Source organism: Silene latifolia, chromosome 5 (genome assembly GCF_048544455.1).
Source record: "Silene latifolia isolate original U9 population chromosome 5, ASM4854445v1, whole genome shotgun sequence".
Lineage (NCBI taxonomy): Eukaryota > Viridiplantae > Streptophyta > Magnoliopsida > Caryophyllales > Caryophyllaceae > Silene > Silene latifolia.
The window spans coordinates 69,225,905-69,239,817 of record NC_133530.1 but is presented as its reverse complement, the minus strand read 5'-3'; the positions used below and the strand labels follow the sequence as shown (position 1 = coordinate 69,239,817).

The 13,913-nt window shown below is 41.3% G+C and overlaps 1 protein-coding gene across 1 annotated transcript; it reads right to left on the bottom strand.

Moving 5' to 3' along the window:
- Positions 1 to 7,635: 7,635 nt before the first annotated feature.
- LOC141655492 (uncharacterized) lies at positions 7,636 to 8,019 on the bottom strand. Its single transcript, XM_074462570.1, has one exon. The coding sequence runs from the start codon at positions 8,017 to 8,019 to the stop codon at positions 7,636 to 7,638; it is 384 nt and encodes a 127-aa protein (XP_074318671.1).
- Between the last annotated feature and the right edge of the window lie 5,894 nt (positions 8,020 to 13,913).

Genomic DNA, 13,913 nt, shown 5'->3' with positions numbered 1-13,913 from the left:
AGATTTTAAAAGATTGATTGATTAATTATTGTGATGTGTAGTGGTCAAATTGGTCGGTCTATGCGACATAACTGGGACCCAGAATGATATGGGCTTACGTGGTCACATAGAGTAAGCACGTAGGTGTCGAAAAGCAAGACGCGGTTTTATAATGCAAAGAGAGAAGAGAAGGGGCGGACACTCGCGTGAAAATATGTGAGGCGAAGGCCTCTATTTATACTAATCACGAGGTAGGATTTAGGAAAGGGATATGGAAGGAAATAGGAAAGGAATAACCAACTTAGGTTGAATCACGTAAACTTGGATGAACTGAGAAATGGCGCAGCAGGTGTTGTGACCCTTACAAGAGGTGCACCATTGATGCGTTTTCTCTCGGGTAGTTTCCTTCTGCGCAAGAAAGCGCGTTTGACAGCCTGTCGTATTTTAGGCATAACTTTCTCTAAAAGACTCGGATTGAGGTGATTTAGGTGGCGTTGGAAATAAGAGAAAGATCTAGAACTTACTGTGAAATAGGCCAGACACAAAAAAGTCGTTATCACCTCGTAAAATGGGCCTAAGGCCGGGTTGTCATTTTAGCTAAATGAAATGCACATTCTGCAATGTAAACTTAAGTTTAGCCTAAAGAAGTGACATGGGACTCAAAATAAGATATAATCCTAACATTTTATGATATCCTAACCTTAGGTAGACAAGCACATTGCTTTTTGACTCGGAATTTGACGGTTTCGGGATTACAAAGGACGGTTTTGCCCTCGGACTCCGATTTGACTCTAATTACTGCCAAAATGACTGTAATAACACCTAGATGAGAAAGAAGGGGTAGACACAAGTGTACGAGTTACCTTTTATTAACCGATTTAGGAAACGTTATAAAATCACGACATATGCTAAACATGCGGTCCAATTATCACTAAGTGTTTGGCGGGAGGTGCAGAAACGTGGTATCTACACTATTATGCTTACCAATATCATGTAATCCGTAGTAGACATGTAATAACCGTCCTTTTAGAGATCTGCTGACCGTCGTTGACTGACCCTAGACGCCTATCTAGACCTTCGGAAACCTTACGTGTTAACCTTGTGACGTTATAACCCTTTGAAGTGTTAGTTACTTAATCTAGCGGAGGCTACTTGATCGAGTAGCTTAGTCACTTGATCGAGTAGAGGTCACTCAATCGAGTAAGTTGTTTACTCGATCGAGTAACGAGAGTTCAACGGGGAGTTATAAATCGTAAAATCCTGAAACCCAAATCATTTCTCCACCTTTCTTCCTAAACCTAGATGCCGCCATTTCACTTCTCCTTCGCCATGGTTCATCTCTTGAGGCCTTTGAGGGTGGTTACACCATAGGGATGAGATGCTTGAGTCGGGTAGCGGTCTTGATGCCGGATTGCTTTGTATAGGTATGTTGTCATCATCGTCATCGTCTCCCTTGATTTCAGTTGTTATTATGGTAGTAGTAATAGATGGTTATGTTGGTTGTTATAGGTGGGTATGTTGGTTGCTTGTTATCTTATGGTCGTGCGCGGAATCACTGCGAGTTAATAAAGGCAGGTATTCCTACTCAGTACTATTGGTTGTCTAATGTGTCGTTTGTATTGTATATTTGGTTTTAGTATCGTTTATGGTGCTGTGGATTGGTTGTGATTAGTCTCTGTGATTGTTTGTCTGTCGTTCTCGAGGTGCTTCCTCAGCTGAGTGGAGTCGCTTGCGGGAGTGGCTTCACGCCCTTGATTCGCCCTCTGTGGAACCCGCCACAGAAGGGGATGTGCACATTAAGGAACATGGGTTATTTCTCGGATTAGATGAGCGGGGCTTAGGTGGGAACGGCTGCGGTCCTCCACTGGCGGTGTGGATTACTGGTTGCGACTGGTAACCTGGCAGGACTGGACCTTCGGGCAGTCAGAGGTGTGTGGGTGATTGGAGTTGGTGGCGTGTTTAATTTGTTATGTCTTGTTGTGTCTGTTCTTGTATGTTTATTCAGTTACTGACCTTGTGTGGTGTTGTTGTGTTTCCTTGTTGTGTTGTGGCTGTCGTGATCTTCTATTGTGAGCAGTCGGTCTTAGCAGGTTGGCGTCTGGATCATAGCTGGGTGCTTGGAGGGAAGAGTCTGCCACGAGTCACGACAGAAATAGTTTCACATAGTAGATAGTAGTCACGAGTTGTATCTTTATTTTGTTTATATCACTTGTAATTTAATATAATCGTTCTTTTATCGACATTTGATTACTACTATCCTCGGGCAACCGAGATGGTAATGCCCTTATCAGCTAGGGAAGGTATTGTTAAGGCTCCTTGGTAGATGAGGGTGTTACAAAGTGGTATCAGAGAGACAATTTTGGAACCTGTAACTAATGAGCCCAATGAACGTAGTGAGTCTAATAAAATAAACCTGGTGTATGTATGTTGGGAGCCCCGGCTGATGCTTGATTTTGGGTGAGAAGGCGCCCTCATTTCAGAATCATGGCCCCAATATGCTTAAGCCAGCCACCGAGTATGGGAATATCGAGTCGGGAATTGTGTGCATGGATGTGTTTGATAAATAGTTTAGAAATAGTTGTGATGTAGTCTATGGTAATGTTTAGTGCGTGTAAATAGTGACGATGAACTGTGAAGATTTGTGAATTGTTGGAAGTGTGTGTGGATGAGAAAAAGATGGTGAAGATACTAATAGTTGTATACGAGTGTTGGATAATGAGGTGACGATAATGAGTTGTGAGTCTTTATAAGCGTTTTAGTTAATAAAGTTGTCAACTAATATTTGGAATTACAATGGATGCATTGGTGTGACATGTTTGAAATTTTTGCAAACTTGAGTAACATATGATAATTTATTTCTCGATGGATGCTTCATGTAGTGTAAACATAAGTCGGATAATCGTATTTGCATGTGCGTAAGTAGTCGTGGAATAATGTGTTAATTGTATATATGTGTGAGCTGATGTCATAGTGAATTATCTTGCATAAAGTTTGATATAGGATGGAATGATATGTGTAATGTTCGAATGAAATAGTTGTGTGACATTTGAGTTAGTATTAATGCGTCCTGATTAGATGAAATAATCAGTGGCGAGTTCCAAATATACTTTGGAATCGACACGAGTTGTTGTTTTGCAGGGATCGTTAACTGAATTCGTAACTTTTGACCTTGTTCCTAACCTTACTCGACCGAGTATGAGTGCCTACACGACCGAGTAGATCTTACTCGATCTAATTGAGGAGTTATAAGATCGAAAAAGTTTAAACTGCCAGCGAAAACTCGATCGAGTAGCTCCAACTCGATCGAGTAGAGGCCACTATTGAGTACCCAACTTACTCGATCGAGTAAGTGCCACAGTACCCGGTATATCACGGGATTCTTATACCTTTACCAAACTCTTTCTTCTCTTATTTCTTCATACTTCCAAACCCTGATTCACTATAATCACCTCTCTTTCTCAAACTTTGGTGAAGTTGTGCTTAATTTATTGCTTTCCTTCTTGATTAATTCGTTCTATTCATTTGCTAATCACCTCTCTTTGAGCCGGATTAAGAAAGGGAGATTAGTTCTCCATGCTAGATCTAAACCCAATAACAAAGATGAATAATTCCCAAAATTACAACTTGATTAATTAAAGTGGCATAAGATGTCTTAACCTAGAGGAAAACATCATATATATAGTCTAACGTAACCTAATAATCATGGGCTTAACATAGGAAAAGCCCGTAACACAAAACGGAACAAACCCGGAAAACTCGCACGGTGTGAGTTCTGGTGTCTGGAAACTCGCACGGTGCGAGTTTAGGCCCGGAGTGCGTTTTTCTTTCGTGCTTTGCTTGATCCTTGGAAGGCTTTCTCATGGTATTTCTTCAATGCTTGTTCTTCACTCTTCCTTGGACGCTTCTCTTGGTCTCTTGGCATCTCATTCTTCACTAGAAATCGTGCTAAATGATAAGGCATTCGGAATTGGTTAAATAACGTGAAAATCGTCAAAAATCATCACCAAACGTTACCAAATGATGCCAAAACAATGTAGAAATAGGAGCTCATCAAACACCCCACACTTAGCCCTTTGCTCGTCCCGAGAAAACTAAAGTAAATCTAATCACCACTTAGGCTAAGAAAACCGTATAGGTACTCCTAATTCCCCTCTCTTCATCTCACACGTCCTTTTTATATCATCCCTCTCTAAAATCACATGGTCACTTTTCTTCAAGGCTCCAACAAGTGAGTAAGTGACCCAAAATCCTCCAATACTGACCTCTCTTCCCTCACTCGTCCTCCTTATGCCATCCCTCTTCTAAGATGATCCTAAATCCACCAATTCAACCTTCACTTCTCACTCATAATCATCAACATTCTCCTTATTACTCCCCCTTATTACTCCACTTGGTTCAACACAAGGCCACCATAGTCATCAAAGCATCTCCTAACCTATCTATTAGGCAACCTCAAATTCCTCCATACTTCACACAACTCCAACAATTCACAACTCAATAACCAAACTCAATCACACCAACAATGCATAAGACAAGTCAAAACAATCCAACTCCAAACAACAAGTATGCCAAGCACTAGTATCAAATTAAGCTTCCAAACCCCCCTCCTAGTCTTGGCACACTACTAGCCTACCCTTCCGGCCTTCTAGAGCTCCACCACTTATGTCACCAACACCAAATGAAAGTAGTCATGTATGTGACATGATTTCAAGGCTTCAAAGAGTCAACAAGATTTTTTAATTTTTTTTCCTAATTCTCTCATTTTGCCTAAACCGCCCTCTCGGGTTTTCGCTTTAGCTCTTTTCCTCATCTATACTCTCGTGGCTCGCACTCTTTTTTTCATTTTGCTCGGAGTGCCCTTTCGGGTTTTCACTCCGGCCTCGGCCACTTTCCCACTTTTGCCTAGGATGCCCTTTCGTGTTTTCATCCTAGCCGGGTTTTTCTTTTTCTTTTCTTTTCTTCTTTTTTCTTTTCTTTTTTTTTTTGAATGGAAATACGATGCATGAAATAAATATATTTCAATATATACATGATTTTACCAACTCATGCCCACCCAACACTTAAATCTTCACATTGTCCCAAAAGTGTGAGGTGAACACCCTAAACTCACTCAAGAGTGTGAGCTTGAGGCACCTCCATGTCCCGGAGGTCCTCATCTTCTTCTTGATTCTCTTCTTCTTCTTCTTCTAAATCTAGCCATTTCGGCTCTTGCTTCATTAACTTGAGTCTCATTATATCCTTGGTATTGGGTGGGGAATTGTTGCATGTGTTGTGCATTCATGGCCGCCACCATATCAAAAGTTGCGTTTTGGACATAACGCATCTCCTCCTAATCCTCTTGGTAGTGGTGGTAGCGGTTTTCGGTGATTCCCCACCGGGCATTCTCCGTGAGTTGCATTTGAGAGAGAGAGGACTCAAGGTTTGTGACACGGTTGGTGATGTCCGATTTCCATGTTCGGAAAGCCGGGTAGTTGAATTGAGGTGCCATAAAAGGATGTTGTTGTTGTACTTGTGGCATTTGAGGTGGAGTGAAGTCAGGCTCATCAAAAGGAGCATTTGGCATGGGTTCATCAAATGGTGCATCATAATGTGGCATGTCACCATAAGTTAGAGCTCCCCCCACTTGTGGTTGCTCTCCACCTTCATCATTATCGGGTTCAACTACTTGGACTCTATCAACCCAAAGGTCCACAAACGCGTCGTCGAGAGGCATATAAAAGTCTTGTGCACTCCCCCAACCCAAGGGTGAGTTGGGGGGACGGGGTAAGTACATGTAGTACTTGTAGTTTTGGCCACCCATGCACCAAATTACCAAGGGGGTGATTTTGTCTACCACCTCAAGCATGTGTGCTTTTCCTAAGTATTTGTAGTCCATGAGACCACTACGTCAAGTTCATAAGCATTAGGTGGAAATGGTACACCCGTCTTTGCCACAATCATTTCAATCATACCCCCAATGAAAATGGTCCTCTTTGGTTCTTTTTGTAACTCAAGGCAACCGCTCACAAACAAGTCAACCCAATCCGGTATTCCTCTCCCCTCCGGGGTCATAGACCATAGGCATTGTATTTGAAGGTAGTTCATCTTGGTGGGTTCGGTCATGACCAAGAAGTTTGTGTTTATGTGGCGGCTCAAGAGGCGCAAAACCGGGTTTGGAAGGGTTGTGTTCTTTGAGTTTTCATGCCTCACATCCCCCGTGATATCATTCCAAAATGCACTCATCTTTTTCTTGTCAAGGGGTTCTTTGATGAGGGCTTTGGTGATATGGAGGGCCTCTCTTACTTCGTCATAAGTCAATGTGTGGGTAAGTCGGCATGCTCGGAATTTGATCCCCGGGGTCTTATCCCTTCCCAACTTCACTCTTTCCAAAGAAGAAAGAAATTCAAAGGGGACACCTCTTCAGGTGTGTGCGGCAATGTTAGTGTAAGATTCAAGCCCGACCTTTTCTAGGAGCATTCGGGTCATGGGAAGCATTCCCAACCCGATAAGAACATTTTGATCAAGAAATTTAGTTTGTGCTACGGTTGACACCGAAGCAAACTTTTTCCAATTTGTGAGGGCTTTGCCTCGGAGGCCCTCCTTGCCCGAGTACTCATTCTCATCAAAAGCCGAGGCTCCCTTGGGTCCTTGTGAGGAGGAAGCCTTGGTAGCTTTACCTTTTCCCATTGTATAACAATTTTTCAGAAAAACACAAGTTTGGAAAGGATTTTTGGGTGAGGCAAAAGAACAAACACCTAATATGCACTTGAAAGATGATGTGCTAATTAGTTGTTTGTTGAAAGTAAAACACCTCACAAGTTTAGAAATTGTTTAGGGACGAATTACAACACAAATAAACAACCAAATTTCGACTTGAATGGAGCAAATTTCGAAATTAAGGCAACTAATAATGACAAGAATAAGAATAAGGTTTATACCTCCCTTTGATTCTTGTTTGTGTTGTTGGATGATGAATACTACCCGATAATGCTTCAATTTGTCCCTTTAAACCAATTTGTAAACCCCAAATCTTCAATCTCGAATCAATTGAACCCTAGGTCGAATTTCTTTGACGGAATGGCGATTTTTCTGCAATTTGTTTGCTCAAATTGATGTTGGGTAGCTAAAATTGAAGAATCTTGAAAATTAAATGCTTAAATTTGAAGGTTTGTGAAGGATTTGATGAGTGATTTTGAGTGGGTTAGGGTTAGGATAGAGGGAGAGGATGAATGTTAAGAGAATTGGGGAAGAACAATTGAAGGGTCGAAAGAAAATCAAGCTGAAAATATGGGTTTGCTAATTTCTCGCACGGTGCGAACTATTGGTCCAGAAAACTCGCACCGTGCGAGTTTGCTGCTGGAAACGCCCTTTTTGTTGCGTAATTCTTCAATCTAGCCAATTCTTTTACACATATTTCTTCCCTCCTTTCATCACACATCCCTTTGAGTTGATAACCTGTACACTAAAACACACATTAAAACATCCTAACATGCTAAAATATTAATGAAAATGCAAATGATTTAATTTATAATGCAAGAATTAAATGATGCAATTAAATTAAATATGCAAAAATGCAATGAAAACAATGAAATGCGGAATTTAAATATGCAAGGGAAGAAATATTTAAAACTTTTGCCGTTTATTTAACGTCGATGGCTCGACAAAGTTGCATCTTCATTAATTTGCATAAATTGGATCAACAAGGTGGAGTGTTCCCGCTTCACCCATTTCAATTCCTTCATGATAATGCTTGAGCCTTTGACCGTTCACTTTCAAAACTTTCCCGGACTTTAAGCATTTGACTTCAATTGCCCCATATGGAAAAACACGAACCACCTCATATGGTCCCATCCATCTAGACCTCAATTTCCCGGAGAAAAGTCTAAGCCGATTTTGAAAGAGTAAGACTTTATCTCCCACTTGAAACACTCTTCTTGAAATCATGTTATCGTGCCATGCTCTTGTTCTTGCCTTGTAAATGAAAGCATTTTCATAAGCATCATTCCGAATTTCTTCCAATTCTTGGAGTTGAAGTTTCCTATGAAGCCCCGCTTCACTCATTTTAAAATTGAATGATTTGACCGCCCAATAAGCTCTATGCTTAACCTCCACGGGTAGATGACACGGTTTCCCAAAAATTAAGCGGTAAGGTGACATCCCGATTGGCGTTTTGTAGGTCGTGCGATAGGCCCACAAAGCATCATCCAACCTCAAGCTCCAATCCTTGCGGTCGGGATTCACCGTCTTCTCAAGGATAGCCTTAATCTCCCTATTAGAAACCTCGGCTTGACCGTTGGTTTAAGGGTGATAGGCGGTTGATACTTTATGAATTACCCCATACTTTTTGAGTAGAGCTCCAATGGCTTTGTTGCAAAAGTGAGTTCCACGGTCACTTATCAAGGCCTTTGGGAAACCAAATCGAGAAAAGATGTTGGTTTTGATGAATTCTCCAACTACCTTTGTATCATCGGTCTTGGTGGCTTTAGTCTCCACCCACTTGGAGACGTAGTCCACCGCCAAAAGTATATAAATGTTGCCAAAAGATACGGGAAATGGTCCCATGAAGTCAATACCCCACACATCAAATATCTCACAATAAATCATGGGCGTTTGTGGCATTTCTCCTCTTCTTGAAATGTTGCCAACTCTTTGGCATCTATCACATGTCTTCACCATAGCATGAGCATCCCGGAATAGTGTGGGCCAGAAGAAACCGCTTTCCAAGACTTTTCTAGCCGTTTTCTTGGCTCCAAAATGCCCACCACAAGCATATTCGTGACAAAATTTAAGAATTGGAATGATTTCGGTATCCGGGACACATCTCCTAATGACTTGATCGGCACAAAACTTCCAAAGGTATGGGTCATCCCACACATAATATTTAGCATCACTCTTGATCTTATCCCGTTGGGAGCGAGAAAGACCCTTTAGAAACTCTTGTAAGACCAAGAAGTTGACTATATGGGCATACCATGGCTCAATGGTAGACAATGCTAGAAGTGTGTCATCCGGAAAGGAGGCTTGTATTGGTGATTCCAAGAATTCTTGAGGCTTCTCTTGCACAATTCTACTTAGGTGATCCGCCACCGTGTTAGTTGTGCCCTTCTTGTCTTTGAGCTCAACGTCAAACTCACTCAAGATTAATACCCATCGCATCAAACGGGGCTTGGATTATTTCTTGTTCACCAAATGCCTTAAGGCGGCATGATCCGTGAAGATGATGATCTTGGCGCCAAGAATATAAGGTCGAAATTTCTCTAAGGCAAACACCACCGCAAGAAATTCTTTCTCGGTAATTGTATAGTTTCTTTGAGCCTCATTCATCATTGTCGATGCATATTGAATAACATGAGGTGCTCTTCCTACCCTTTGGCCAAGTACCGCGCCAAGGGAATAATTACTTGCGTCCGACATTATCTCAAATGGTTTATTCCCATTGGGAGGTTGAATTATAGGTGCCGAAATAATCTTCTCCTTGAGCATATCAAAAGCTTCCTTGCATTCTTCACTCATGATAAATTCATAATCCTTTTGAAGTAGCTTGCATAAAGGAGCGACAATCTTGGAGAAATCCTTGATAAAACGCCGGTAGAACCCGGCGTGACCTCAGAAAAATCTCACTTCATGCACATTAGTAGGATAAGGCAAGGTGCGAATGGCATCGACCTTGGCCTTATAAACTTCAATCCCCCTAGAGGAGACCACATGTCCTAATACTATTCCTTCATCAATCATGAAATGACATTTCTCATGGTTGAGAAAGAGGTTGGTATCAATACATCTTTGCAAGACCCAAGTGAGATGACTCAAACAATCCTCAAAAGATTGACCATGAACGGTAAAATCGTCTATAAATACTTCAATAAAGTCCTCAACATGATCCGAAAAGATGCTCATCATGCACCTTTGGAACGTTCCCGGTGCGTTACAAAGACCGAAATGCATCTTTCTATAGGCAAACGTTCCAAAGGGACATGTGAAAGTTTTTTTTGTTTGGTCCTCGGGTGTAATTGGAATTTGAAAGTAACCCGAGTAGCCATCCAAAAAACAATAAAAAGCTTTTCCCGCTAACCTCTCCAACATTTGATCCATGAAGGGAAGTGGGAAGTGATCTTTTCGGGTCACGGCATTGAGCCTACGGTAGTCGATACATACTCACCACCCATTTTGAACTCGAGTGGGGATCAAAACAGCTTCATGATTCTCGACTACCGTTAGCCCGGATTTCTTTGGGACAACTTGGGTTGGACTAACCCATTGACTATCGGAGATATGATAGATCATACCTACATGAAGGAGTTTGAGTACCTCCTTCTTCACAACATCCATCATTGGAGGGTTCAAACGCCTTTGTGGTTGGCGAATGGGCTTTGCTTCATCTTCAAGAAGAATCCGGTGCATGCATAAAGTGGGACTAATGCCTTTGATGTCGGCCATTGTCCACCCAATTACTTCCTTGTGTTGCTTAAGAACTCGGATGAGAGCCACTTCTTGCTCACTAGAAAGCTTGCTTGAAATAATTACCGGTAAAGTTTCTTCATCTCCTAGAAAAGCATACTTCAAGTGGCTTGGTAGGGGCTTCATTTCAACAATATGAGCCTTGACAATAGAAGGAACGGGTTTCTCCTTCGGTATCTCTTCTAACAATTTGGAAGAAAGGAAACAAAACTCCTGGACAGGGGCAAACTCGCACCGTGCGAGTTCTGGGCCCTGAAAACTCGCACGGTGCGAGTGCTCTGCTGCCTTCCGGATTTCTTCCTTTTCTTCCCACTCTTCCATTGGCGGATTTTCCTCTAATTCTTTGATTTTTTCCTGCAAATTACAAGACAAAGCATACCCTATATCCTCTCAAACCAATCCATTAGTCAAAACAACATCTAATGTGTCAATCTTACACAATTCATACACGGTTTGTACAATTGGTTCAAAAATTTCAAGAAAACACAAAGAGGAAGTCTCGGTTGGGTATTTCATTGCCTCATGTATGCTATACTCAATCTTTTGCCCTTCAAATTCCATTGTGAGGCGTCCACTAGACACATCAATCTTGGTGTTAGAAGTTCTCATGAAAGGCCTTCCCAACAAAATGGGAGTGGAGCCTTTCTCGGGTTCCATTTCAATTACAAAGAAGTCAGTGGGGAAACGCATATCCCCCACCTTCACCAAGACATCTTAAACAATTCCTTTAGGATAGATATTGGACCTATCGGCCAAAGAAATGACCGTATGAGTTGGTTTCAAAGGTCCTAACTTGAGAGACTCATAAAGGTAAGTGGGCAAGACATTAATAGATGCACCTAAATCAAGCATAGCATGTTGACAATCCAAGTCACCAATTTTGTAAGGGATGGTGAACATGCCCGGATCACTACATTTTTGTGGAAAATGTTTTTGAAACATTGCCGACACATGTTCACTAGCCCTTACCTTTTTCATGCTTTTTGCCTTGTTGGTCCTCTTACTAGTGCACAACTCTTTCAAAAACTTTGCATGCTTGGGCACACTACTAAGAAGATCAAGAAGTGGAATGTTTACCTCCACTTTACGAAATATATCGTAAAGGTTTGAAGTCTTCTTGTCAATTATCCTTGTGTCATTCAAAGCACTTGGAAATGGAGCTTATGGCTCGTATTCAGGAAGAGGTTCATTGTTCCTCACTTGTTGAGGTGTATATGCTTCCCCATGTTCCACTACCACTTCAATTTCATCTTCAACTACATCCTACACTTCATGAACAATAGGAAGTGGTCTTGTTTTCATAGGAGCCTTGGGTGCCTCTACCAACTCTTTACCATTCCTCAAAGAGATCGCTTTTGCTTGTTCTTTGGTGGGTGGAGGAATGGTGTGAGAAGGGAGGCTCCCTCCTTGAGTGGGTTGTGAAGTGAATGTGTTGAGAATTTGACCAACTTGGGTCTCAAGGTTACCAATCCTAGAATCGGTGAGCCGATTTTGTTGAAGCACGGTGGTTTGGAATTCCTTGGTATTTTGTAGCAAGGCTTGAGTTTCTTTTTGCAAGATTTGGCTTTCTTTTTGCATTGCCACTTGATTCATAGCAAGTGTCTTCATCATCTCTTCCAAGGAATTTTGTGATTGGTTTTGATTTTGATTTGGCTTTTGAAATGAGGAATTTGAGGCTCCCTTTTGGTTTTGATTTTGGTTCCCCCCCCCCCCCCCCAACCCATATTTGGATGAGATTTCCACCCTTCATTGTAAGTGTTGGAATAGGGGTCAAACTTCCTAAACCCAATAGACTTCACCGCTTCAATTGCCTCCTCCGTTTGCAAAGATGGACACCCATCGGTGGGATGAGTTGGATCATTACAAAGACCACAAAATTTCACATGAGATGCACTCCCATTTCCTTTTGCAAGTTCCTTGAACAAATTGGTAAGAAAATCAACTTTTTCCTCCATATGGTTGGAGCTTTTCCTTGAGGAAGATGCCCCACTTGTCTTCCTAATTCTCCTCCCGAAATTCCTAGAGCTTCCTACCAATCTTTCAATCAACTCATTTGCTTCTTGGACCGACATATATTCAATCCCTCCTTGCATAGCAGCTTTAATCATCCTAGCATCATCCTCAAGTAGACCACCACAAAAGTTCAAGAGTAAGTCGTGGTCGGTATACCCATGGTATAGGAAACTAGCAAGAAGTTGTTTAAACCTCTCCAAATACTCATACAAGTTCTCCCCATCCATTTGTTCAACATTACTTATTTCTTTCTTCAATTGAGAGGAGAGACTAGCGGGAAAATACTTCTCTAAGAAAGCCCTCTTCATTTGATTCCAAGTGGTGATACTCCCGGTGGGGAGATAGTAAAGCCAATCGTTTGCCGCGTCCTTGAGTGAAAAAGGGAAGGCTCTTAGTTGAAGTTGCTCATCGGTAATCCCATTAGGCTTCATGCTTGAGCAAACCACATGAAATTTGTTTAGATGCTTATTGGGATCTTCCGTGCTAAGTCCATGGAATTGGGGCAATTGGTGGATGAGCCCGGACTTAAGTTCAAAGGTGGCATTTTCCGCCAAGGCCGGAAAGGAGATACACAAGGGCACTTGTGTAAGGTCCGGGGCGGTAAGTTCTTTGATGGTTCTAGGCCTTGGTGGATTCTCGTCCTCACGATCACCCATGATGATTCTTATGGGTTGTGGCTCGGTTTAAAAAAAAATGATGTTATCTTCCTCTTGGTTTTGTTGAGTCACAAGATTAATTTCTTCAATAACCGGGGTGTCTCTTCTAATACCTCCTCCTATCCAAGCAAGTGATCTTTGAATCTCCGGGATGAATGGACAAAGTGTTTCACTTGAATTCCTAGTATTAACCATAAACAATTCTACACAAGAGCACACAATAAAAAAGATTCACACAAGTAATGAACAAGACACTAACAACAATGAACAAAGATTAACTAACACAACTATCCTAAAAATTCCAACAAAAACACTAGCAAAACCGTTACCCTCCCCGGCAACGGCGCCAAAATTTGACACGCCTAAAATGTCGCAATAAAAGACGGCCAAATTAACAATTTATATACCACAATATGTACTAATTAACACTAATTCTAAACTAGTAAAGTAGCAAGCAAAGGGATCGAACCCAAGAGAAGGAGGTTTTGCAATGGTGTATTCAATAGAGCAAGTAGCACAATTGTGACAAATTAACAACAAATATGTAAAAAAAAGGGGGTTTTTTTGGTTTGGTTTTCAAGGACAACAAAAGGAAATTCAAACAAGAATAAGCAACAAGTAATCAAACAAGTGAGTTTTAAGATGGAAATTTATCAAATTTGAAAGAAACTTAATCCGACTCAATAAAGTGAGGCACTTTAGTTAATAAAACCACAAGATCAATCCTTTAATTATATTATCACCCTATTGTGAAGATGAATCTTCTAAATCTCCTTAATAATGGCCAAATGACAAGGAAATCACACTTAATCAAATAACCCAACTTAT

What these genes read in the sequence shown, in the direction of transcription:
- LOC141655492 (XM_074462570.1), bottom strand. Translation starts at nt 8,019, where the DNA reads ATGAGTGAAGCGGGGCTTCATAGGAAACTTCAACTCCAAGAATTGGAA.